This window comes from Sorex araneus, chromosome 7 (genome assembly GCF_027595985.1).
Source record: "Sorex araneus isolate mSorAra2 chromosome 7, mSorAra2.pri, whole genome shotgun sequence".
Lineage (NCBI taxonomy): Eukaryota > Metazoa > Chordata > Mammalia > Eulipotyphla > Soricidae > Sorex > Sorex araneus.
Window position 1 is genome coordinate 33,436,586 of NC_073308.1, and position 27,588 is coordinate 33,464,173.

At 48.3% G+C, this 27,588-nt stretch overlaps 1 protein-coding gene across 1 annotated transcript in view; it reads left to right on the forward strand.

Moving 5' to 3' along the window:
* The first annotated feature begins 5,887 nt into the window (after positions 1 to 5,887).
* NR5A2 (nuclear receptor subfamily 5 group A member 2) overlaps positions 5,888 to 27,588 on the forward strand; it is a 130,846-nt gene continuing 109,145 nt past the window's right edge. The window contains exons 1-3 of the mRNA XM_004610012.2: positions 5,888 to 6,006; positions 7,525 to 7,666; positions 10,193 to 10,839. Coding sequence (XP_004610069.2) covers positions 5,902 to 6,006; positions 7,525 to 7,666; positions 10,193 to 10,839 — 894 coding nt within the window. The 5' untranslated portion in view covers positions 5,888 to 5,901. The remainder of the gene's footprint in view (positions 6,007 to 7,524; positions 7,667 to 10,192; positions 10,840 to 27,588) is intronic.

Sequence of the window (27,588 nt, forward strand, 5' to 3'; positions counted from 1 at the left end):
GTGGATGGAGAGCGAAGAGATGCCGGAATAGAAAGGCACAGACCGAGTTTTGCCTTCTGTGTGGAAATCCAAATTCACTCAAATTTAAGAAGGCAACTGTGGAAACGGGCTTGGGCTGGAGAGGGTGTGTGTGTGTGTGTGTGTGTGTGTGTGTGTGTGTGTGTGTGTGTGTGTGTGTGTGTGTGTGTGTGTGTGTGTGTGTGTGTGTGTGTGTGTGCCATAGGGAGACAAAGCATGTTTTTTAGTGAGTGAAGAAGCTGGGTCCCTCAAATTCCCGGCAAGAGAGTGACCTCCGGGACAGAGGTGTCCCTTGGTGAGCCAGGACTACAGGCCATTGACCCCTCCCCGAGCCCAGCGTCTAGAGGGCGTGTATGGAGGAAGAGACCCTGGGATCTAGCCAGCTCTGCTTTGGCGAGGAGCGGTCCACTGATTTCCAGGTCCCCTTTCTCCTTTACGGGGCCTAAGTGGATGGTTAACTCCCCCTCGCGCCTCTCTCTGGACCAATATACAGGCGAGGGCACCCCGCACCCCCCTTCCCGTGCGCGCGCATACACACACACACACACACTCACACACACACGCGCGCGCGCGCGCACACACACACCGGTGCCTGCTGCTTCCCGGGGCTCCCGCCCCGCGGCTCCACCGACGCGTCCATCCCGGCGGCGCTCAGACAGAGGTCGCTTCTCACCCGCTGTAAGACCCGGCGGCGCGCGCCTCCCCCGCCCCGGGTCTGAGGGTGGGGGGGTGGGGATGGGAGGGGGCGAGGCGGGGTGAAGAGGTTGGGGCTGGCGGGGAGCCTGCAGCCTGTGCGTCCTCCTCATTGGCTGGCGGCGGGGGTCCGACTCGAGTCCGAAACCCGCGTCCCCCAGCGCTGTCATCACCCCTCATCCCGGCCGACCCCGGGCCCGACTCTGCTCCCCGGTCCTCCGCGCCGTCCCCAGTGCCCGGCCCGAGCCGGCCCCCTCGGGGCTGGAGAGCGCAGCGCTCGGGACGCGGCGGGAGGAAGCGAGGCTGCAACTTCCCAACTCCGCACTTGTGACAGCCGAGTCGCGCGCGGCGGCGCCGAGGAAGGGGCGGAAAGGCGCGGAGCTGGGAGAAGTGAGAGAGAGAGAGAGAGAGAGAGAGAGAGAGAGAGAGAGAGAGAGAGAGAGAGAGAGAGAGAGAGACGAGAGAGAGAGAGCAGAGAGACAGAGAGAGAGAGAGAGAGAGAGAGAGAGAGAGAGAGAGAGAGAGAGAGAGAGAGAGAGAGAGAGAGAGAGAGAGAGAGAGAGAGAGAGAGAGAGAGACCCCCGCCGAGCCGGAGCCCGAGCCGGAGGGCGGGGAAGGAGCCCCGGGAGCCGTCCGGGAGTAGCGGCTGCGGCATCGCCAGCAGCAGCAGCAGCGGCGGCAGAAGCAGCGGCGGCGGCAGCAGCAGCAGCAGCGGCAGCGGCAGCAGCGGTAGCAGCGGCGGCGGCGGCGGCGGCAGCAGCAGCAGCTCCGCAGCCGCCTGCGCTGCCCGCCCGGAGCTCGCCCAGACCCAGCCGCGCGCTCCGGGCAGCTGCACCTTCGCCGCCGCCGCCTTCGCCCAGCCCAGCCCCATCTTCGGCGCTCCTTGCACCCCCAGTCTCCTCCCAGTAGCTGGAGGGACGTGGGGGGCAGGACGACTCCAGAGCTGCGAGACTGGACGGGGTTCAGGGGTCCTGACCCGCAGCCCCGCGGGTGGCTCGTTCCGGCGCGCGGGTGGGTGAGCAGCTCCCCTGCCGGGCCGCCCCTGGCTTCTCGCGGCCGGAGTTGAATCTGTGCTGCCCGTGTCCAGGTGCTGGGCTTCCGGACGCACGCCGACCCCCCACCCCCGCCCGCGGCCGCCTTGTCATGCTGCCCAAAGTGGAGACGGAAGCCCTGGGACTGGCTCGATCGCATGGGGAACAGGGGCAGATGCCGGAAAACATGCAAGGTAAGAAGGCGCCGCGTGGCCAGCCGGCCCCGCCGCCCCCGCCCCGAGCTCGCGCCCACGCTTCTGGCCGCCGGGCGCCCGCGCTCCCGGGGTGGTGCGGCCGCGCGCGGGCGTCTGCCCGGGTCCCTCCGGGGCGGGCGTAAAAGTTTGTGGCTCTCGGTTAATGAGGGGCGGAGGTTTTTCTAGGAATGGCTAATCGGCCGCTTCTAATTAAGAAACGAGGAGCTCCGAGCTTTGGGGCAACCCGAGTCGGGCGACTTCAGGGTAAAGGTGCTTTTCAGAATCCTAAGCTCATTCACAGAAATGCAATGGCTCACTGGGCATCCGGGCACGTTCCCTGCCGCCGCCTGAGCCGGTGGGAACTTTAGCCACTAGTCGTGCGAGAAGGAAGGTCGCTTAGCCTAGGAAAGTCATCGGCCGAAAGCAGAGGTGGCCCGGGAGAGGCTGGTCTTAGCGCGGCTGTGTGGATGTGGCCAGCCCCCAAAGCCCAGGCAGACCTCCTCCCCCGCCCCAGACATCTCGGACCCGGACCACCGCAGAATGGCTGGCCAGGCCTAAGTCAAGCAAAGTTTCTCCGGCCTCACCCTCTGCGGGGACGAGCGAGTGCGTGGAGGCCCAGACCTCTGTGCCTCCGGAGTCTCGGGCGCTGAATATATGAAGGGCCTATATGTTTTCTAGGCTCTTGACCGCTTAACTGAAAAAAAAAAAAAAAGGCAAAGCAAACCCCGCTGGCTATGTTTTCCGCGTATTCCAAAATAGCGACTCTGGATCTGGCTGTACGCAAGCCTTCAGAAGTTTATCGCAGTTGCTCTGCGCCGGGGAGGGAACAATGCTAGGAAAAGTCACCGGCGCTCTTCCATCCTCGCCCCTTCCAGCGCGCAGGATGTGCGGGCTTGGCGGACTTGTGATCCCAGAACGCTTCCTGCCATCCCCTTGAGCGAACTTGAAAGGGCCGGGGAGGTGTTGAGAGCAGAGTTCAGGGTTGGTGCACCGGGAGGTGCGGGGCAGGCGGGGCGCCATCGGCGCTCCCGCCCGCTGTGCAAGGGGTGGCGAGAAGGTTTGCGTGGTGTTTGTGCGATTGGTTGCTCTTCCTTCATCCCCGGGTCTCTCCAAGCTACTAGGAAGGGCTGTGTTAGTCCCCCGGGACCAAGGTCTTCAAGGCTAAAATGGGGCGAGGGGGTCTCAACTGACCCCAAGAGATATCGGTACAGCGCGCAACTGGGTGTCCCGCTACTTGGGGACGCGGGGGAAGACTGGAGCGGGGATGCGGGATCCCCGGACCCTCCACCGCCAGCTTCCCAGCCGAATTATTCTCTGGGAAGTCTGTGGGGTCGATAAGATTCTTAAGTCCGCAAAGGAAAGTTTTAGCTCACACCGGCGCGCAATTTGGAGGTTGGGAGTGTGGGGAGGAAGAACCTGGGGACGCTGAAGAAGAAGTCGGGGAGACAAGAATAAGGGATTTTTTGGGGTGGGAGCGGAAGGGAAACGCCTTTGTAATAGTTCCTTTGTAAACTTCCAGAGAGGCGTTCTCCATAGGACTCCCCAAAGCTGAAAGTTAACTCTCGGTTCTGCCCGAGGGCTCCAAAGAAGCCTGCGGCTGTTTGACTAGTCCGGGGTTGGGGATACGGGGTTCGAGAGCAGCGTGGGAAGCGCCAGTCACCTCTTTCTCCACGCGGCTGCTGCCCCAGAGGTGCCCCTGGGGACGAAACCCCCCACTCTTGAGCTTGCTCGGATTTCAGCCAGAGACGAGCCACATTCCTGCCTGAGGAGCCGCTGCTGGGGCCCCGGCGCGCGCAGGGCGTCAGACTCGGGGATCCAGTCCCCCTCCGTCCCCTCTGCCGTAGCACCGTTCCGGACCCCCTCCTGTAGCTAGGCGGGGACTTCTCTGTCCCGACCGCCTTGGTTTTGTTTTTTCAATGCCCGTTTGGACCGCGGCGCCCGGGAAACCGACCCATGTCCGCAGTGTCGGCCTTCGCATTTTCCGCCAGGTTGGAACATTCAGCCCCCCAGGAGTTTCGGGGTTGGATCCTGGAGGTGGGCACCAACTCTCCCCCTCGCTGTCAACGCTTCCTTTTCTGTGCCCCGAAGTTCGAGTTTACTTTGTGGAGGGAAACGGGGATAGAAGATACTCGTGGTGGAGCATCATTTCCCCTCCTCCCCTCTCCTCAAATCCTTAAAACATGCCTCAAGACATCGGGGGCCGAGTTTTGCAAGCATTGAGGTTACCCCAAACCCGGGCGCGATCTGCTTGGCGCCCGGGTTCAGTCCGGCACCGACGGTGACTGCACTCCGCAACGGCATTTCCATTTCCTGGAGCTCGGGCGTCGGGGAGCCTTTTCTTACCCCAGGGATCTTCCACGCCCACCCCCAAGGCCCCAACTGGGGCTGACACCCAGCCCCGCGGCGCTCGATCTCTGCACCAACGACTCCTCTGAGCTCCCAGCCGCTGAGCGCTACAAGTGCCACTCCTCCCCGCGGGGCTTTTTCTGGATCAATCCAAGAGCCAAGAACCGCGGCGCAGAAAGTCGGGTGGGGATGAGGGTAGGGGAAGGGAAAAGAACTTAATTTTTTTTTTTTTTTTAAGAGCCCAACTAACTCGACTAGGGTAAGGAGGCCACGCCGGGGATGGAGCAGCGCGGCCGCACTGGGGGCTCTCTCCTTTCTGGTAAACAGATCTGGAAAAAAAACTTCTGCCCCGCAGCGGGCGCCCCATCCCCCCTCGCCCGCCCTGCCCCCCAGCCAACGCCACTGATTAACGTAAAACAAACGCCACGCGGTGTTTGCCGGCCGGTGTGTCGCCGAAAGGTGGTTGAGCAAGGGACGCGAGGCCAGCGCGCCCTGGGGTGTCCCGGGGACGCGCCCAGAGGTGCGGGCGGCGGCCGGGGCGCGCGGTGGCCTCGCCAGCGCGTCTCCAAACGCCCGCGAGCCGGGGGTTCGGCCGGTGCGCACGGTCCGGTTCGGGGAGGCCCCCGGGAGCTGGTTCTTTCTCGGAGCCCGGCGCCCCCGCCCTCCCTGCGCACCGTCGGGAATCTGCCCTCGCCGGCCGCGGCCTGATTTCTGGGGCGGTGTCAAGGTGTTTACGGTTTGCAGGGATGAGCGGCAACCTACGAGCCCCCTGGGGGTGGGGTGGGGGGCGCTTCAGCCCTTGGCGACCAAACCAAAACCTCCTGTGGATCTTTGCCGCCTCCTCCGCTCCGGGCGTCCTCCCCGTTCCCTTTTCGGTTTTTTATAGGAGACTTTTTTTTTTTCCACCGGGCGGTGGGGAGGGGCCCGGGGAAGTCTCCAGAACAGGAGTCTGGTCAATAGGGGACTTGGATGTTCGGGCACGGGGCGAGCCGCACGCGGTTGTTCCAGGGCGGCGACTGCCGAGAGGCGGGTTCCTGGGGCTTCGTTTTCTCTCTCGGTCAAGGGTTTGCAACTTGGAGTTGCTGTCCTGGGCAGCTGTGCTGCAGCCCACTTGATCGAGAGAGGGAGGAACTGTGTGTGCTTGCTCGGCCCCTGTCCTAGGCCAAGGGACACAGCTGAGATTTCAAAGAAATTTCAAGTTGTTGCAATTGAGCAATTCCTGCTTCTCCTCTGAGGCACGTTTTCTCCTCACTCAAGTGAGGGGACTTGGGTTCTGCCGCCCATCAGTTTGAAAAACAAACCAAAAAAAGGAACGAAAGAAGTTAGAATTGTTTTATATTGAAACAACAACAACAACAAGAACTACGAAGGACATTCTACTGGATACCAAAAGATGTTTTACTTTCAGTGTATTAAAAACTAGTTCTCCTTAGGTATACTCCTGGCTAAAATATTAATTTTATTTTCTATTTTGCCTGGGGGATATTTGTCCACTCATTCCCAACCCCAGCCCCCCAAGTTAAAGAAAAAGACTTTTTGTTGCAGGATGGACACCTTCCTGGTCAATTAACTGGATGTGTGTATGTGTTTCTCTTCTTGTTTCAGTGTCTCAGTTTAAAATGGTGAATTACTCCTACGATGAAGATCTTGAAGAGCTCTGTCCGGTGTGCGGAGATAAAGTATCTGGGTACCATTACGGCCTTCTGACCTGTGAAAGTTGCAAGGTTGGCTTCTATGTTGCTACCTGGGAACATCAAGTTCAAACCATTGGATTCCCCTTTTAAACCAAAAGAAGGGTTTATTTATTTTTATTTTTTTTAGACTCATCTGAAAATGAGAGAAAGTCTTAGGGAGAAGTATGACACTCTAGAAATATGTGTCTGATTTAGTTCAAGAGGCAAAGAAATGTCTGCTGTTTAGAAAACTTTGCCACGCTTGTGGCTTTAAAATATTTTATAGTAGTAAAGGGATGTAGCTCTCGAAAGACTTCCATTTCTAACCGTCCTAAATATTGATTTTTGCGTGACTTATATGTATTTAAAGCATCGTGGCTCTGGAGTAGGAAAAGGACAAAGTATTTCCCAATACATTTTAACTTCAGAATATTCTGTGCTACAGGTCTCAGCATTTTTTATTCACGGACATAAATGTCTATTCTTTTCACTACATGAGTTCATTCTGATTTATTCCAAAAATAATTTTGAAGACTTTTGGCAATTTTTTAGAAAGAACAATGAAATCTAGTTTACAATACAGTGATTTTTTAAATATGTAAAATCTACTTAAGACCTATTTAAACGTAGAAAATTATAATGTCTACTGTATACCATATTGTTATCCATAGTATCAATTATAGTTTAAGGATTTATTTCATTTTTTATATACGTTCCCAATAAGCTAGCTTGGTACACATTGTCAGCATTTTTTAAAAGTAGAAAACAGTATAATTACTTAAACCACTACCAGGAAAATCCCTTCATTCTCAAAAATAAAATAAGATTGTTTCACTTTATGGGGAGTAGGGTAAACATAACAATATGCTCTCCTGGTAAAGTTCTTATTATATTATGAAGCCACAAAGTTTCTTTTCAGTTAATTCTTTTGATTAAAACACAAGGAAGGACACACCAGCCTGATATTCAGCTCTGCTATCCATACTTCACTTTTCCATTATTTTAAATTTTTTTAAAAAAGAGTTTCATTTCTTGACTGTCTGTATTCCAATGGAATGATAAGCATTTTTCCATTTTGCTCTTTAAATCCTTTTGCTTTCAACTATCTTGTATGGACATTTGCAAACGATCTCAGGTGTTTTGCCATTCAACTTTTCCACTGGCATTTGTTGAAATTGTATCAGACGTCTTATATTCCATAAGTATCTATATGAACATGAAGGAAACAGCAAAGACAGTTTTTAAGAAAATGCTTGTCAATACTGAAGGCACTTTGTTCTCTGACTGTTGAGATGAAATGGTATGGAGCCAAATTTGAAGATTTGATGTCATTGTAAATATAAATCTCTGGGAATCAGAACACTGATGCCAGAAATATTCCCGCTATGGCCTGGCCTCTGTTTTGAGGGTGGATCTTGTTAAAATGCAAAACAAACCACAGAGCCACATAAGGGCACAAGTGGTGCCATAAAAAGATTTACGGGTGCATTCCTTAAAATGAAACAATACAAGAATCGGGTGTTAGCTCGATTCAGTGTAAGATGGCTCACTGTTTCTTCTGTCTTATAGGGATTCTTTAAGCGAACAGTCCAAAATAATAAAAGGTACACGTGTATAGAAAACCAGAGCTGCCAAATTGACAAAACCCAGAGAAAGCGTTGTCCTTACTGTCGATTTCAAAAATGTCTGAGTGTTGGAATGAAGCTAGAAGGTAAGACTCTTCTAAAGCCTACTACTGCCTGTTCAAACTCTCCAAGGACGTAGGATTTAAAACAACATTGTAGTTGTAACATGGTAGAATTATTACCCCAGTCTTTTAACATGATCGACAATAGTAAAGTAAAATCTTTGTGTAGTTTTCTTGGGGAATAGTCTGGGTCTCATTTAAACACTAGTTAAATCTACTAGGAAAATGATTTTAATATCAGCATTGTACCTCCCCACCTTTTAGTTTGGGGAACAGATGTGCTAGACACCAAAAAGCTAGATCTGATTAAAATAAGCAGTGATAAAGATGAAGAGAAATACCAGTAATTTGCAAAAGTATAACAAAACCTTCAAGTTTTAAATCAGCATGCTCACATAAAAGCTCAAATTTAGTGTTTTTAGAAAGTGTGCTGCTCATAATTGTTATTATTAATTTAATAATTTCTCAGCAAGTGAAAACCTTGCTTCTCCTGTACAGTTTCATTTTTGATAGCTTGATAGCTGGGAAAGGATTTTTTTTTCTCTCTCTCTCTCCAGTAATGACTTGAATCTGGAAAATACAATGTGAAATATAAAAGTTGGGAAGCAGGAAACATGAAAAATAATGAACTGTTAAATTAGTAATAATGGTTTGACAAGAATAAGAGAATGGGTCCTCAAAAACCACATTAAACTTGAGTAAAGCGTGTACTTACAACATACAGATTGTCAGGCAGTAAAGTTAATATGTGACTGCTGTAAATAATTTGTCATTCATGGACTATTATGGTGTGTCGCTATTTTTCAGCCTCTGACCTACAGAGTTTCCACAGATTAAATATACTGCAAATAAAGTAATAATAAGAGATACATATCACTGAGATGTGCCAGGTCCGAGTGCCTTTCATTTGATTAATGGAGCACAAGCTAGTTTTGTTTCAAACTTTTCTGTTCTATGAAACTTGGACTTGATAGAAATACTCAAAAGATTTCATATAAATCTGCTCAATTGCTAATAGATTCCTTCCTAGCAGAAGTAACCACTTCGGTTATCTTGAGAGCTGTGAAGTAAGCATTACTTATTAGAAGAGATCAAAAGAATGTAATTGATGCTTATTACTTTCTTTATTATCCACCATTTTATTGTTTTCCAAATAGAAAATATGGGGGTAAATACTTACTATGAGATGCAGAATCAAACATTGTGATTTCATAGAATGTCATTTGATTTGTTTTCTTTCTCTCTTTTTTCCTTCTTTCTTTCTTTCTTTCTTTCTTTCTTTCTTTCTTTCTTTCTTTCTTTCTTTCTTCCCTTCATTCTTTCTTTGTATCTTTTTTTTTTTTTACAAAAGGAAAGGGTTTCATTTTATTCCCTTGACAAATATGTTTTGGTGACTAGAGTTCACTTGTGGTGCATGTACTTCCTTAACTTCAATAAATTATTATCCAGCTGAAAACTCATTATTATCTTTCCTAGTAATCCAGATATATAACATTCGCAATAAATTTTTAATGACAAAGATAATCCAAAGATAAAAAGCTCAAAAACTTAACCCCCAGCAATTTCAGTGTGACACAAGTTGTCAGAGGTCCTCAGTCTCTAATTGCCAGTGGCCACCAGGAGCTTGGAGAAACCTATGGACTTTTGAGGGCAGCCCCCTTTGCACACGGCACTGTGAGGGTGACAGCTTCTGAAATGAATTGGCTTTAATTATGTCCAATTCTGCTTCAGTTCAAAACTGGTGGCTCTGATGCATATTCCCCAGGCCCAGGTGAAAGTGATTTGCCAGGAAGGGCCTGTACCCCACTGTTAGAGTAAAGTGGCCAAAAATGTCTTTGAGGAAGATGTTGAGAAAATAGACAGTTTAATCCAGAAACCGGTTATTTGATCTCCCATAGTTTGAGTTTCCATAAAGTGAATTGCACCATACAAGTGGGTAATAGAATGGTAGTAGACAAACTGATACTCTTTCTTAGGAAGCTGGAGTGGTCATAGCAAAAATTATTAAATCTTTCTCAGTCCACCCAAGTTAATATATGTCCCTCTGAATTCCTGGGTTTTTGTTTGTTTGGTTGGTTGGTGTTACAGGGGGATGGGGGGGGCAAGGGGAGGTCGGGGACTTTGGTTTTGGGGTAATAAACTCTTTAAGAAACAGATAACAGACAAGGTTTTCTTTTTTTAGCATTCTTTGTGAGCTGTAGTCATGAAAATAACCCCACACATACCATTTGTACTCCATTTTCAGCATTTCTAAGTACCTAGAGAGCTGGAGGATGCTAATAATTTGCAACTTATTTGGGGGCTGGAGAGATCTTACAGTAGGTAAGGCACTTGCCTTGCATGTGCCCTACCCAGTTTCTATCCCTGGCATCCCCAGGAACCACCTGGAGTAATTTCTGAGTGCAGAGCCAGGAATAACACTTGTCACTGAGTGTGACACCCCCTGCAAAACAAACAAGCAAATGAACAACAAAAAACCAAAAATATACAATAATCTGCAACCTATTTATACCCCTACTTCCTTTTCTCCACCTCCCACCCCTCCAACAGCGGTGAGAGCTGACCGAATGCGTGGAGGAAGGAATAAGTTTGGGCCCATGTACAAGAGAGACAGGGCCCTGAAGCAACAGAAAAAGGCGCTCATCCGAGCCAATGGACTTAAGCTGGAAGCCATGTCTCAGGTGATCCAAGCAATGCCCTCTGAGCTGACCATCTCCTCTGCCATTCAGAACATCCATTCTGCCTCCAAGGGCCTACCTCTCAACCACGCTGCCTTGCCCCCTACAGACTATGACCGAAGTCCCTTTGTCACGTCCCCGATTAGCATGACAATGCCGCCCCATGGCAGTCTGCAAGGTTACCAAACCTATGGTCACTTTCCTAGCCGGGCCATCAAGTCTGAATACCCAGACCCCTACACCAGCTCTCCAGAGTCCGTCATGGGCTACTCCTACATGGATAGTTACCAGACAAACTCCCCGGCCAGCATCCCACACCTGATCCTGGAACTTTTGAAGTGTGAACCAGATGAGCCTCAAGTCCAGGCCAAAATCATGGCTTACCTGCAACAGGAACAAGCAAACCGGGGCAAACATGAAAAGCTGAGCACGTTTGGGCTTATGTGCAAAATGGCCGACCAAACCCTCTTCTCCATCGTTGAGTGGGCCAGGAGTAGTATCTTCTTCCGGGAACTTAAGGTATGTCCCCAGCGATTACAGTTTGTTACTTAGCTTTTGAGAGGCACTTAACGATGTTCCTAACTAATTTATTCTGGATGCTGGAAGTCAGATTTCCTTACTTTTCGTCTTTGTAGGATTGAAAGAGTAGGATTTTATGACCTTGGTTTCAGGGCTGTAGCGTTTTAACTTTCTGAAACATTTCTTCTCTGTAGCTTTTCATATGGGGGGTTGGTATTTAATGTGAAATGTAGGAAATTTAGTGGGTTGTTATCCCTCCCCAACGCCACCCCCTCTCATCGTCGGCTGCCCTTACTTCCTTTAACTGGAATGATTTATGGCTAGAAAATTTAAGTTAATGTGAAATAGCACCAGAGTCAACTTACTAAAAATGACTCAATAAATTGCTCGATTTATAATGGAGCCATTTCAAAAGAGAAAATGCTAGAACACTGTTGTGCTTAGATGCTAAAGAATGCTAGTGATCCCACGTTCAGTGAATATCAGTGGTTATTTACTACCTGTTTGCCTGGACATTAGGTTGGTACAACCTTTGTTTGGGGAGCAGATTCCAGAAGGATGTTCAGTGTCATTGGCTGGGAGATGAGAAAATGGTGAGTGTTAGTCTGCCTGGCTAGCGTTGAGTTCTCATCATCTATGCCTGTCGTTGATTTTAATAGATTGGTACACTGTAAACACAGTGCTTGTTTGTATAAGGATCTCTGTTTAACTACGTAATTATTTTATTTCCTGAAACTTAAGACTGAATTAATATGGGAAAGTTACATAGATGTCTAGAATTTAAGAGTGGCTCTCACGTTTTGGTCTTCAGTGGTGGTTTGAGTGTCCGTTTTAAAAGCAAAAGTAAATCCTGGACTGGTTCTCTAAGTCTAGCTATTACTGGATCAGTTATTTCTTTTTGCTGATGGGGGCAGTGTGGCTGCTAAATATTTCTCCCTACCCCCCTCTCCCTCACCTTGGCTTCTGATCACCTGTGACAGCTAAAGAAACTTTAAAATCTTCTGGTAAAGGAAAATACCACACGGACTTTAAATTTAAAGGGATCTGCTGAAAAAAAAAACTGTGCATGTGGAAGGACACGGGAGTATGGAAACCATTTGCATGTGGGAGCTGAAGTTCTTTACTAGCAGTTTCCATTAGGGACTATGATTTATACATGGAAACAAAAAGTTATCTAAGGGATTCAAAGAAGTGAGTAGAATACCATGGGCACCTGAAAAGACTGTGGACAGCTCTTTACTCTGGGTTCCTTTGTCTGCTACCTTGGAAAAGGGCTGCAGGGTAAACAGGTTGTGGAGGGCAAGCAGATTGTATTGAGTCATCACATCAGGCTAGATAGAGTCTGAATATGTAACCACTTTGTGAGAATCAGAGCATTTTTTTTCATTAAAAAATAATGTTCTTACAGTCACAACTTTATCCTTAAAAGTATTTGAAAAGGAAAATGATCATTCTTAGACACAACTGAATGGGCTTGGAAATGTAAAAATGAAGAAAAGTCAGCCTTTGGTGGATTCTCTGGGGGTGGAATTATAATCTCATCACGTCATGTTGAGTCTTCCTGGACAAGTAGTCAGTCTCTTAGTCTCTCTGGGGTAGGGTAGTCTGTTGTTCTTTGTTTTGTTTTGTTTTGTTTTGTTTTGTTTTGTTTTGTTTTGGGGTCACACCCAGGGATGCTCAGGGGTTACTCCTGGCTCTGCACTCAGGAATTACTCCTGGCAGTGCATGGGGAACCATATGGGATACCGAGGATTGAACCTGGGTCAATGGTGTGCAAGGCAAATGCCCCCTCCACTGTACTATCGGCCGTTGGAGTGGGGTAGACAAGAAAAAAATAGGCCTCCTTGTATGGAGGAGTTTTTGCCAGGAACAATGAATCCTAGCCTAAAAGCCTGACATATATTCAACATAGTGATGATGTTTAAGAGGCACTATTTTATTTTTTTAAAAAAAAGGGGAGGGAGATTTTCCATAATATCTTCAGGGAAAAATGAGTGAAATACTTGCAACTTGATGTAGTTTCATATTTATACCCTCTCACTAGCTTGACAGTATTACACATGTGTATGTAAATAGAAAACCAAATCGTGGTTAACTACTACTAACTAACTTAACGTTTACCAGTAGTAAGTTGGTGTAAGATGAACACAAAGTTGAGTGAGACAGATTTCTTCTTGACGATTTGTATAAGACACTTTCACAACTACTAAAAATACGTGAAGACTGCTGAAGTAGTATTTCACAAACCAACAGGAGAAGGAGGCCTGCACATTACATCCTTTTTAAAAAAAGAAAGGTTGTGAAGTGAACGTAGGTAGCACAGGTAGGACGATTCTCCCAATCTCTTTCCCCCTCATCACCCCATCCCCATTATGCCCCACTTTGGCTGAATTCTGAGAGTGTTTTATGGGACATGAGGTTTAATATTTGGCTAAATACAGCTGCCCTTGGGAAAGGAACGTAATTGAGCATTATAAATCATTTCTGTTGTGGCTTAGAGCATTTATCAGTCTTTCATGAGAATATGCTTTGAAAAGGAAAAGGAAGTAAAACCCTAGGGCACCTACAGGGGTGGGGGTTGGCCCCAGGAAAGAAAGACAAACCTGACGTATTTGATGGTTTGCTTTGGGCTTACGAAGCATGGGGGTGAATTTAAGAGAAGTGTTTCTTAGAGAGGAGAGTGAAAGACAAGACCTAGGAATAGTAGTTTTTCAGGGGCATGGGGTCACACCCCGCAGTGCTCAGGGATTACTGCTGGCTCTGAACTCGGGGATCACTCCTAGTGGTGCTCAGGGGGCCATACATAGTGCCAGGAACTGAGCCCATGCAAGGCAAGTGCCCTGCCCGCGTTTCTCTCAGGCCCTAGGAATAGTTTAAATATATATTTGGGAGGTGAATATTCACCTGGGGAAGAGCTCTTTTTTCTTTTTGTTTCTAAGTTGACTTTGTCAGAAGCCAACCAGTCCTTTCAAGCCAGGGTTGAGACATTTGCATTGCCGAAATAATTTATTATTTATTTTTGAGTGTGTGCATTGTGTCAGGAATTGAACCCAGGACACCACATAGTCAATGGATACACTCAGCTCAGAGTCATGGCCTTGCCCCAGGACAGTGCCTTTGAAATGTTGTGACTATGACCTATTATGTTCCTCTGTGTATCAAACATCGCTCACTCGCTCGTTCTTTCTCTAAATCAAGATTTCACTATAGAGGTCAGAGTGATAATATAGTGGGTAAGGTGCTTGCTTTACACATGGCCAACCTGGGTTCAATTCCCAGAATCCCATGACTACTCCCACGAGCACCGGCAGGAATAATTTCTGAGTACTAGATCAAAAATAACCCCTAAACAAAACAAACAAACAACCCCGCCCCAGTTTCATTATAGAGTATATGACCTTCCCCATCACGGCACACCCTGGCAAGCAACCCACGGCATATTCGATATGCCAAAAACAGTAACAAGTCTTACAATGGAGACATTACTGGTGCCCCCTCAAGCAAATCGATGAATAATGGGATGACAGTGACACAGTGCTATGACCTTCCCCATATCATGCATTGATACTTTTTTGGGGTTCAATTCTGCTTCTAATTTAGTCCATGTTTATTTATTTATTTTTCTGAAGCAATTCTAGCCATGATCCACTCTGTTGATTTCATGAGCTATTATTAAGGCATGACCCACAATTCAAGAAACACACCTCTGTAAAGGTTTCACTCAACAGGATAGACTACCTCCAGTGGAGGTAGTCTATCCACCACCAAGATTCTCCCCCAAAGATTTCTTCATCCTAGCTGGACCTCCAAGTCATCCCCAAAACCCAGAGTTCAGAAAGCCCAGGCCTTGCCCTGTCTTCCTGCCGGCATTACAACTTTCAAATTTCATTTGAGAAGGTGAACATTCCACTTTATTTACTTATTTATTTATTTGGCTTTTTGGGTCACACCTGGCAATGCACAGGGGTCACTCCTGGCTCTGCACTCAGGAATTATTCCTGGCAGTGCTCGGGAGACCATATGGGATGCTGGGAACTGAACCCTGGTCAGCCGAGTGCAAGGCAAATGCCCTACTCGCTGTGCTATCACTCCAGCCCCGAATGTTCCACTTTAAACATGTTTTTTTCTTGTTAACTCCGCAGCAGATTACTCTACGGGTGATGTATTTGAAGGGGAGAGAGCTTTGCCTCCATAACCCTACGGTGAAAAGTCACATTTTGGCTCTCAACAGGATAATAAGGCAGTTTTGCAGATTAGGCTTTCTCATGCTCCACAGACAAAAGGGAAGGCACATTTCATTTGTCTACTATTTTAAAGAAAGATCAGCAAATATGGCAGGTGCAAGTGGTTGTCACTTAAAATATAGGAATAAAAAGGAAATGCCGGGGACAGAGAGATAACAACAGAGCGGGGTGCTTGCGTTGCACACAGCCCATCTGGGTTCAGTTCTTAACATCCCAAATGGTTTCCCAACCACCAGCATGAGTGATGCCTGAGCATAAGGCCAGGAGGAAGCCCCGAGCAGTACCAGTTGTGGCCCCCCAAATAAGAAAATATTTTAAATGGAAATTACAACCTCCAAACATGTTTCTTGTAGGAAAGCACATAAAAAGCAAGTCGGTAGTACACATGTAGAAATCTCAAGAGTTTAAAGTAATCAGGGAAAAAGGAACAGAGGACACAGATGTGAGTTATTTGGGTTTTCTATCTGCTGATGGGACGTTTATCCAAAATAATGATGTGGGAAAGAGCGCATTTAAACTGACACAAAGGGGTGAGAGAGAGAGAGAGTACAGGAGGCTGCATTTGATCACCAGCACCCCATGTGGTCCCTGGAGCCCCCCAGAGGTGGTTCCTGAGCACAGAGCCAGGAGTAAGCCCCGAGCACAGCTAAATGTGACCCCAAAATTTAAAAAAATAAGCAGCAATAACAGAAACACCGTGAAACAAGTAGTTCTGGAAACAGCACACAGACATCAAAAGAGAATTTTGCAAGAAACCACAGATTTTCCAGAGCTGGAAGAGATGGTGGAGACCTCTGAACTCTGGACTCGACCTGCTCTTTTTTTGGTTGTTTGTTTTGATTTGGGGGCCACACCCAGCAGTGCTCATGGGTTACTCCTTTGGGCTCTGCACTCAGGAATTCCTCTTGGCAGTGCTCAGGGGACCCTATGGGATGCCTAGGACCAAACCTGGGTTGCCACATGCAAGGCAAGTCTCCTACCCACCGTATTATTGCTCCAGCCCTTAGACCTGCTCTCTTTACTAATGAGGAAACTGAAGCAGGTGAAGGACTGTGACCAGTTTCAGAGGATACCAAGTGGCAGAGTTGGGACTAAGGTCAAAGGTTCCCAGAAGCATGATTCTCTTTTAATGGGCCTGTGGCAGGCCTTCTTGTCTGTGAAGCTCAAGCAGATGTCCAGAAGATATCGGTGTCATCCAATTACTACATCACTTGCTACCATTCAACTGAATGACTAAGTGTCCCCAGAGACAGGTTGTCTCTGAGCCCAAACAGTGTCCAAAGAGTAAATTCTCTGAGAGTGAATTCTCTCAAGCCACTGGGGTTCAGTCAGCATTCCGGGCGCAGCGGTGAGCACGCCGGAGTACCAATGCCTCCTTTGAGTGGCTCGGCTGGTGACAATGGCGGAGTGCCGTCAGGTCCTCCACTGAATTGGGCCACTTTGGGCATTTGCCTGTGAGAATAGGTGGGAAGAGACTGCAGGATTATCAGCAGGTGAGGAGAAGCCTCAGGAATGTGGCCTGAGAATGGAACGTTTCTTACCTTCAGCCGCACCCTTCTAATCTTTAAACCTAAAATCTGTGTCACAATGGCCCAACCCTGATCCTTTCCTTGTGTTTTTAAGAAGTGAAGAGCCAATTCAAGACTCCTTTAAGAGCTGTCCTTGTGAGTCAAAAAAGGCTATATTTTTTCCTCCCCTGTTATCTTTGCTTTGGATAACTAAATACAAGCGCGGTGAGAAAGTAATTCCCACTTTGTTGCACAACTAATGAATCTAGAGAATCTATTTGAGCTTCTAATGAGACCAGAGGTCTTAAGAGAATTCTGGGAATGGATATATAAGCACTTCCCCTCGATGAATGATGCTGATACATGTAGGAATAATAATAATAAAAAAATCCAAATTAATCCTGGCTGAAACACGGAACTAGCGTTTCTGTGGAAGAGAGATCTCAGAGGCTCTGGGAGTTGGTGCCACAGGGATTCAGCCATGCCGGAGCCCGTTTGGGGGGCTGCAGTTTTTATCTCAAGTGAGGAACTTGGTGGGGGCTGGGGGCGTGGAGTTCCTCTTCTTCTCTCGCTTTTATGGTCATTTTAAAATCCTCAGTATCCCTCTCACAAATTTTTTTTTTGTTTGAGTTTTTTTTTGCACCATACCTGGGGATGCTCAGGGGATACTCCTAGCTCCGCACTCAGGAATCAGTCCTGGTGGTGCTCGGGGGACCATAAGGGATGCCGAGGATGGAACCCAGAATGGCCCTGTGCAGGCACCTCTCCCCCCTAGCGCCCCCCCTCCCCGCTATACTATGTCTCCAGTCCCCCAAACCCATTCTCAGAGACTTTTCATCCTTTGTTCACCATTGGCGTCAGCCTTCTCAGGCAGTGCTGTGCATACTCACCCGGTCCATGCCGCCTGACCACGGAGTGTACTTATTCTTGGTTGTTTTGTTTTGTTTGGAGCCATACTAGCAGTGTTCAGGGTGTACTCTTAGTTCTGTGCTCACAGATCGCTTCTGATAGGGCTCTGGACCATATGAGGTGCTAGAGGTCAAATCCAGGTCAGCTGTGTGCAAGGTAAGCACCCTACCTACCGTACTATCGCTCTGGTCCCCCATCTACTTTTAACTCAGGTGAAATTTATATCCCCTGAATTTTACTCCTTTCCATATGATCTCAGAACACTTCCCTTTTGTTTGTTTGTTTGTTTGTTTGTTTGGTCGGTCACACTGGCAATGCTCAGGGCTTACTCTTGGCTCTGCACTTAGGAATTACTCCTGGCAGTGTTCACGGGACCATATGCAGTGCTGGAGATCAAACCAGGGTCAGCCGCGTGCACAGCAAATGCCCTGCCCACTGTACCATCACTCTGGCCCTCAGAACACTTTCATCTCCAAGCTTTGATCCAGTGTTTGGTGCTTGCTTGCTCTTGTCACGGGGCTCCCTATATTTTCATCCTGAGATCTTTGTGGATTTGTTTTGTGTCACACCCAGCTCATAGCACTGCCAGGGGTGCTCTCTCAGCATACTTCTTGAAGGGTTGGGGGGAGGGAGGGGCGGGACACTCCCCGCTATGTGCAGGGGACCCTATGGTACAGGACTCTTGCATACACAGTGTACATTCTCCCGGCAGCCCTGTCCTTAGAATTTTAAATTCCTTTTAGGAAGTTCTGAATTTCTTCCCAGGACCTTCGGGGGTTGCAGAGTCGGTGTAGACTGAAGCTTAGGTCTAGCCCAGGGTGCCAGGTTTCCTGGGGGTTTCCTTGCCAACACATGTGCCATGTCAGCCTGGTCAGTGTTAGGCGCTGTGCTCACAACCTCATACTGGGTTTGCTTGTTCACACGCCCAATAAGCTTCCTGTTCCTGTTCATCTCCTTGTTATCTGCTAGGATCTCTGGGAGAGCAGACTAGCGGCCACACCCCTGCAATCCCTGTGTGACGGGCTGGGCCATTACCAGGTGTTGGATCATGAGCAATGGGACTCAGAAGAAAATGAGCACTGTTCTTCACTCTGGTGCAGGTCCCGTGCTGAAGAGGATGAGAAGCAGCTTTGATCGGGTGCTCCCTGCTGTAGTGCTGGGTGCCTGCAGACCCTTTTCTGGGGGCTGACCCTGAGGACAGCCCTGTGAAGTGTGCACAGGGTCAGGCCTTTGGGTTCAAGTGAATCATGGACCCTCACAGCCCGTGTCCCTCCATGCCTACCCATCCCTTCTCCTCTCAGCTGCAGTGCCCATTAGAGACACTACATCATTATTTATATATTTGTATTTGGGTATTCTTGATTTGGGGTCAAACCCGACAGTGCTCAGGAGATGTTCCTGCCTCTGTGTTCAGGAATGAGCCACTGGTGGTGCTGGAGTAACTCTGTACGATATAGGGGAGTGGATTTCAGCCGGGGTTGCTGGCATGCAAGATCCTGTACTCTACCTCTCGCCTCCGAGTTATCACTCTTTCTCCTTTCCTCCCTTTTCCTCTCCGCATCTCCCTTCTCCTCCCTTCTTTTTCTTTTCTCCATTGGGGTATATGTGTGTGTGCGGGGTGGGGGGGGGGTGGATGCAGGTAGCACAGGAATTATTCCTGGCTTTGCATTCCTCAGGAATCACTCCAGGCATTGATCAGGGGACCATAGAGGCTGCTGGACATTGGACTTTACTACTGTAGCACTATCGTCCCGTTGTTCATCGATTTGCTCGAGCAGGCACCAGTAACATCTCCATTTGCTTGTTGCTACTGGTTTTGGCATATTGAATACACCACAGGTAGCTTGCCAGGCTCTGCCATGCAGGCAGGATACTCTCGGTAGCTTGCTGGGGTCTCTGAGAAGGACAGAGAAATCGAACCCGGGACGGCCGCATGCAAGGCAAACGCCCTACCTGCTGTGCTATCACTCCATATGCTTGCTGTCCCAGGGGGTGCATCAAATGAGGTGTGCAGGTGTGCAGAGCCATTGTGGTCCTCAAGCTTTCAATTCCTGGGCAGGTTTCCCAGCCCCCCACCCCCCACTCCCCGCCCCCGCCCACCTCTGTTTTACCATCATCTGACTGTTTAGCTGCAGTAATGTTCCTGTCTGCCAAGAGGGGGTATCTGCTCCCCCACACACACACTCACACTTATCCTTGCCCAGAGAAGGGGGTCACAGATCAGCTTGGATGTTCCTCCTCCCTGGGGAGTCAGAACCCTGAGCTCTCAGGGTCCCTGTCGGCGCATGGCTTCCTCTTTCCTCCAGGGCCAGGTACCAGGTGGAATAAAGAGCCCCGCAGACATGACGCACACTCAACTCTCCTTAAAACACTTTGGAAGGACTTTGCCCTGTGAACCTGAGAAGTGGAATTGGTCTTTTTATTTCCCTGGGCTGAGTAAAGAATGGCTTCGCTCTGCCTTCACTCGTTTACAGCCTGGGCAGGAGACGGTACAAATCTCAGAGGGCTCAACATCCATTTGTAGAATGGCTGCAGGGAAATCGGGCCCTTAAGCCCCTCATTCGTTAAAGACATTGATCTGTGACCCTCCGTGCCCCCAGCATGCCGTGTGCAGCCTCACCTGTTCCTGCTGGGTCTGCCTCAGTGACAAAAACTTACACCCAGAGGTCCTCCGTGCCCCACAGCTGGCTTCTCAGGGGACCTTCCAACACAGCCATTATTCAGGCATTGATCTCTTCCTCTCCTCCTCCCCCTGCTCTCCTGTCCTTCCGCCGGAGTCCCTTTCTCTCTTCACCCTCCTCCAATTGCTTTTCCTCTTTCTCCCCTGAAGCCAGAGGGCATCGCACCAAGTCCTCACTGGATTCTATAGGTTCTTGGAAGCTGGACTCCAAGCACCCCCCAGTAATGAGAGCATCTATCTCCTCAGACCCCTTCCCTCCCTCTGTCTCTTCTCATCAGCGCTAGAACGAAATGACAGTTGCAAAACATGCCATGCTCGGCACCATGGTGCTTTGGGCAACCCTGTGGTGGTAGCTGACCCCTGGCCTGTGCTACAGGGTCCCTGGAAGTAGCTTTGCTCGAAGGGGAGTGTGGTGGCACCTGGCTAGGTGAGGCAGGTGGCACGGGTGGGGGCTGGGAGGTGTTTGGCTGCAGACATGGGCTGGATGCCGTAACTGCCGCAAGGAGAATCCTTGTGTGGCCTTTTCTCTTAGGGGCAGGGTGCAGCTTCCATGGGCTGAGCAAGAGGGAGGACCGAGGCTCGGGTTCTGAGGGTCCGAGCAATTCCCTATAGATTCTTGACTGCAGTGTTGGGGTGTGTGAAGGAGACCCCAGAAGGCAGACGATTCTGCCACATCCCACACCCCCGCAGAGCCCAGACTGGGCCACCTTTGCTCTCCTCACTCTTCACTTGCTCTTTGTCTTGTTTTACTGTGTTTTCTCTTTGCTTTGGGGCCACACCTGGTGGTGCCCAGGGCTCAGTCCTGACTCTGCACCCAAGGATCTCTCCTGGCGGGGTGCAGGGGACTGTATGCAGTGCTTGGAATCCAACTGGGGTTGTCTATGTGTAGGGCACTTCCCTTACCTGGGATATTATCTCGGGCTCCTTTCTCATTGGAAACCATGTCCCCGTGACAGGCTCTTGGGTTGGGCTTTTTTTTTTTTTCTAGCTTAACAGGATTGATTCTTTGATGTCTTCAGGTACAGTGTGTTCCGAAGGAATAGCAGAACATGGACGAGAGAAACCCAAAGTACACAGAGCTCTAGAACACACTGGGCACTCATTCTCCAGGAAGAAATGACATTTTCTTGACTGTTTACAATGTTCCTAATATTACTCAATGCTCAGGATTCACATTACAACCAAAGTTTATCTGACTTTTAATTTGGGGAAAATACTTCTTTCTCTTTCTCCTCTCTCCTCTCTCCCTCTCTCTCTCTCTCTCTCTCTCTCTCTCAGTCTCCTTCCCTCCCTCCCTCCCTCCCTCCCTCCCTCCCTCCCTCCCTCCCTCCCTCCCTCCCTCCCTCCCTCCCTCCCTCCTTCCTTCCTTCCTTCCTTCCTTCCTTCCTTCCTCTCTTTTTTTAAATAATTTTTTAATGGATCATTGTGCATTACAAAGTTGTTCATGATTCAGTTTCAGGCATACAATGTTCCAACGTTAATCCTTTTACCAGTGTCCACTTCCCTTCACTGATGTCCCCAGTTTCCCTCCTCGCCCCCAGCCTGCTTCTGTGACAGACACTATTCCATTTTCTTTTTCTTTTTGTCCTCTTCACCCAGCCCACTTTGGCACTGTAGTTCACATACTGTCACTGATTGGGTATCACTCATGTCACTTTATCTTTCAGCACCTAGTCCCTGGCTCATAGTGACCACTTTGTCAGAGTGGTCCTTTGTCAAGGTGGTCCCTTCCCCTGACCCATCTACTCTCTCCACATATACTCCCTTAGTGCCAATCTCCCTACTAAAGATGGGTTTTCCTGCCCTTAGCTTCTGTTGCCTTTGGATGTTAGTCATTCCCCTACTATGCTTTCCTGTTTGTCTGTTTGTTTATTTTGTGTTGGGCCACACTCAGCAATGCTCAGAAGTTACTCCTGGATTTGCACTCAGGTGTTACTCCTGGCTGTGCTTAGTGGATCATATGGTATATCAGTGATCAAACCCAGGTTTGCTGCATGCAAGGCAAACTCCCTAATGGCTGTACCATTGCTTTGGTTCTAATTCCACTTTAAAGTTTTTATTTGATGCGGTTTGGTTTGGGGCCACACATGGCAATGTTCAGGCCACACATGGCAATGCTCTGGCTCTGTACTCAGGAATCACTCATGGTGAAGCTCTAAGGACCATAATGGATGCCAGGGATTTAACCCAAGTAGGTCGCATGCAAGGCAAGCACCCTACCCACTATAATACCTCTCTGACTCCTCACTGTTTAAAGCTTTTTATTTTATTACCTTTTTTTGCACTGCCAGGGGTAGCTAGATATGCACCTTTTCCTAGAAAACAGTTACTTGCACACATTGGTGACAGGGGTGGGACATGTTCCTATAGTTATCTCTCACGGTCTTGTGTGCCTGTACTCTAGGGTTTCAGTAAACATCTGGGTTTAGGTCACGGTCTCCAAAATGCTGGATCATTTAAAGGCCTGTTTTAAGTTAATTGATTAGTTTACGTGTGGTTCCAGGTTAAATCCCGAGTCCCCCACATGTAAGGCATTTGATCTGTTACCCAGTCACGTCCCGGACCTTCCTGTTAATGTTTAGTTAGTTTGTTTGGGGCCACACTGGGCAGTGCTCAGGGCTTACTCCTGGCTTTGCACTCAAGGATCACTCCTAGCGGGGCTCGGGGCGGGGGGGGGGGGCACATGGGTACCCAGTTGAAATGTGCAAATGTCCTATTCATTGTTCTATGTCTCTGGACCCGACCCCTGTTTAGTTTTGCCCACTATATCCTGCCTACTTTTTAAAGTCTTCTTGAATGTTTGTGTGGGGGAGGCATACCTGGCTCTGTGCACAGGTATCACTCCTGGAGAGCGTCGGGGAGACCAAATGGGATGCCAGGGACTGAACCTGCGTTGGCTGCATGCAAGGCAAGCGCGCTGCACTTGTACTCTCTCTTCAGCTCCAATGCAAGTAAATCCTGCCTTCTTTGAAAGCACTACCCACTGTTTCCCTTGTACTTTGTATCACCACGATTGTGCTTTTTGGGGAGGAGAGGTACACATCAAACAGTGCGCAGGAGTTACTCCTGCCTCTGTGCTCAGGGCTTATTTTTGGTGGTACCAGGGATCTAACCAGTATTGACCACATGCAAGGCAAGTGCCCTACCTCCTGTACGATCTCTGGAGACCTGTTGATGCAAACTTGTAATAAATAAAAGACTTTGCGCAGTACCTAATTTAAACAATACTAAGTGTTGAATATTAAAGTAATGATATACACTAGTGTTTGTGCAGCAGTGGTGACAACAGAGTTCTTCAGAAGTTTCCCTTTTGGTGATGAAAAGCCGATGTATTATTTTGATGAGCTAATCCATTGTCATCAGGTAGCTTGAAGGGCCTTAGATTTTCCTTGTACAATTATCAAAGCAGGAAATGTAAGTTGCGGAGCTGATGAAAAGTGCCTCTCATGGTCTTTCAATTATAGATCTTACAGACTGAATAAAAGAAGAGTTCTGTTGCTGAAAACACAGAGACTTGAAATGGCCCTGCTGTATTAGCTAGTTAACACATTGTTAAATATTTTAATTGACTCTTGCTCCAGCACCAAAGGAAAAAAAAACTCACATCTGTTTAGCAAGTAAATTAAGGTGGGGAGCATTCACAATAATATCGCTGATCCCATGAAGTTTAAATTATTTTGGATATTGGCGGTGAGATTAAGAACCCTACTTCCTGTTGGAGGGGGATCTCTTGCTTTAATGGCAGTGAGAATTTGCACTGGAATTGGGAGTCCTGGTTCTGACTGATTTTGACCATTGAGAATGATTTTATGGCTTTTCCAATATAATGTCGCAAGACTATAACTTCATCCCAGTCGTATATTTCGAAGGGCCAGTGGAGGTGTTTGTTTTTAAAAAGGACCAGGACGTGTTATGCCTGCATTCACCAGGGTAGAGCATTTTCCTGGAGTGTAGAATCTTTTTCTTAAAGTGCCCTAGAACAGTAGACAAGGGCCAAGAGTAATGGTCCACCGGTAGGAGCCGGCCAAGTGCTGGGCGGGAAGAAGGCAGTTTGGATAGAGAAGGGACCATTATGACAGTTGGAAGTAATCACTCTGAATGAGAACTGGGTGCTGAAAATAGGCAAAGGAACACAATAACTCTCAGTATTTATGTTGCAAACCATAATGCCTAAAGCGTATATGCGTAAGTGGGCGGGGGGAGTTCTTGCCATAGAAACAAGCTGGGGGTGAGGTAGTGGGGAGGAAACTGGAGACATTGGTGTTGGTGGTGGGAAATGTGCACGGTGCAGGGATGAGTGTTGGAACATTGTATGATTGAACCGCCCCCCCCCCCAAAAAAAGCATAAATCAGAAAAATAACAAACTCCCTCCAAAAAAAAAAAATTTAAAACAAAACAAAAACCCAAAATGCCCTAGAACTCTTCTGACACAGGAGTTGGCCAGATTCCGTTTTTCTACACTGTTCACTAGCTTGCTCATGAGCTCCTGCTGTGTGCCAATCCCTGCACTCAACTGTGGCATATTCGGAGACTCCCTCTGTATCTGCAGAGTCCTCCTCTCTGAGTGCACTCATCTGTGCTCCAGGCCTCTTCCCCGGGCATCGTTGTCACGTGAAATGCCATGGCAACCCCTGACCCTGGAATCCTGTGCAGGCACTTGTGGTCGGCAAGCCTATGGCCTCGCTGTTCCATAAGGTATATCTGAACTGAAAGCTGAATGCCACAGCCTGACCGCCGAGAAACACGGCTCTGGTCAAAAATGATGAAAACAGAGGGAGGCTGGCAAAGGACCGAGAGCAAGCTCTTGAAGGCCACCCAGCCCAGCATGGGGCAGGGGACAGTGGTCAGTGAAGGGGCAGTTTATCTTTACGGGGCCTAAAAGCACGAGTAGGGAGCGAGAGCCGGAGGAGCAGGGGCGAAGCAGGTGTTACTGGCAGAGAACCACTGGCACAGAGATGTGGAGATGTTGGCTTTGGACTACTAGAGCATGGATCCGAAGCAGATCGGCAAGAGAGAAGCTGGACAGATGAGCAGTCAGCCTAGATCCCTGCAGAGGAAGACTGCCAGAGGCTGGGCGTGAGCACAGCCCACTCAGGGGTTGGAAATGAGCACCGTCATTGTGAGCACAGGCCTAGACTAAGGGAAGTTCTCCTGGCGTGTACGTGAAAGTTCCAGTGTTTTTCTTTCACGTACAGTTTCCACCTTGTTGCTGTTGCAAAAAATGTATAGTTGATATCTTTTATATGCTTGATATTTATTGCTAGTCTTTCTAATACTGCCTTATCTTTCTGGGTAAATTCCAGTTATTGGTGACTGGAGGGACCAGAGCCATAGTACAGCGGGGAGGATGCTTACCTTGCATGCAACCGACCCGGATTTGATCCCTGGCATCCCAAATGGTCCCCCCCAAGCATTGCCAGGAGTGATTCCTAAGCATAGAGCCAGGACTAACTCCTAACTCTAAACCCTGGCATTGCCAGGTGTGGCCTTGAAACAAAAAAACAACAAAAAGTAGTATTAGTTTTAGTCCAGAGAGCACGATGAGACCATGCACATACTTGAATTCTTAGACCTTATTTCATTTTAAATTTAAACAAGCATCATGTTTTTACATTTCTTCCCTTTAACTTTTGACCAGGAAAGATTTTCCCCCCCTTTTAACCTCAAACTGGTCACAAGTTATTGATTTATTGGCACCAAATCAGCCTTCTAGTTTATATGCACATTGAGGTCACTATCTAACCCAGTGTACTGAAAGTACTCAAATATCAGTTTGGGTTATCTATTTTGGAGGGGATGGGGGATGCCGAGAAGCCCCAGTGGTCCTCAGGGGGCCTGGGGCACACTCCTGGTGGCACTGGGCCAACTAGGTCTCAGAGCTCAATGCAAAGCTGGAGGATTCTACTACAAGGCCAGAGCGATAGTACAGCAGGTAGTGCTCTTGTCTTGTATGTGGCTGATGTGCAATGTTGGCCGATTCCCAACACCCCATATGGTCCCCTGAGCACAGATCCAGGAGTAAACCCTAAGCATGGCTGGGTGTGCACCGTCCCCCCAAACTCCATCAAAACCCACAAAAAAGTTAAAAATAAAACAAAAGTGAAGGATTTTGCTGAAAGCTGGGACAAGGATGGCCATGCTTGCCTTGAATTTGCCTCACATGGTTTGATTCCCTGCAAGCAGTACAGGGGTAAAAAATGTGCCTCGGATCACTCCTGGAGGGGAACGTATTTCTTGGGATAGTCAGAGAGTTTGACAAGTCCAATTCATGTGGAGCTTGGATTTTATTCAGTTTGCAACAGAAAATCATGGTAAGATTCTAAGCAACAGAGAGACTGCATCAGATTCTCACTAGCAGTGCTCTTCTGGCTGTAGGTGAGAAATGGGTTGAAGGTCAGCAAGAAGGAAAAGGGGGAGTCCAGCCCGTCAGCAGAGTTATGCTAGTAGTTATCAGTAGAGATGGAAGAAGCCCGTGGATTCAAGATGTATATAAAAAAAAACCAAAAACCAAATAAAATACCTGAAGAATTTGCTACAAGGATCTTAGGCAGAAAAAGATGAGACAAGCAAGATAAAGGTTTTTGCCTTGACCTATTAGGAGCCTTTAGTTAAGCCTTTAGGGGGATCAGAATCCCTAGGATCAAGGTCTGCAAAATTCCTCTAAAGATCCCTAAATAGGTCCAGATGTCAGAATTTGTCTCTCAATCCTTCTTTTGGAACTACTGATTTATTCTGATCCTAGTTTTAGTCCAGAGAGCACGATGAGACCATGCTATGCAGGTAAGAATTCGAAGGCCAAGATTCCTCACAAGTCGCTCACAGTACAGTCTTTCTGAGATCCACAGCCAGCAGGACATCTTTCTTTTTTTTATAGGCAACTTAAATCCTTTTGTGAGCACCGATGTTCCCCTGGGGGGTGGGCGGGCATCGGAAGAGGGGAAATAGTTTCCCTTTGATTTCAACCTTAACTCATTCCCCTTGTTAGCGTTCCTGTTGTGGTAAACGGGACTCACTGGGAGTTGCACGCTTTTTCTAGTGACACACTGGAGATTGCACTCCTGGTTGTGAAGTGTCAGGAACCCACGAGAAGTGCTGCTGGAATCATCCTCAGGCGTGTGCGGCGCTCCTGGGGATCGAACTCACAGCCTCACGCTTGTTGAGGCCAGTGCTTCTTTCTGCCACTGAGCTATCTGCCTGGGTTCCGACTTTTTCTATAGGATGCCTTGTTGAGGTGTAGCTGCAGAGACATCTGTAAACAATCTGTCATTATTTCGAGCTTATTTCAATCATTGAGATAGAGTCCCATTAACATTGGACCCTCAGGTGACACAAACTGGCCTGTTTCAAAGTCAGTGGGAGAGCACTCAGGGGTAGCAGTGGCAGAGAACATTTCGTGTTTGTCCCACA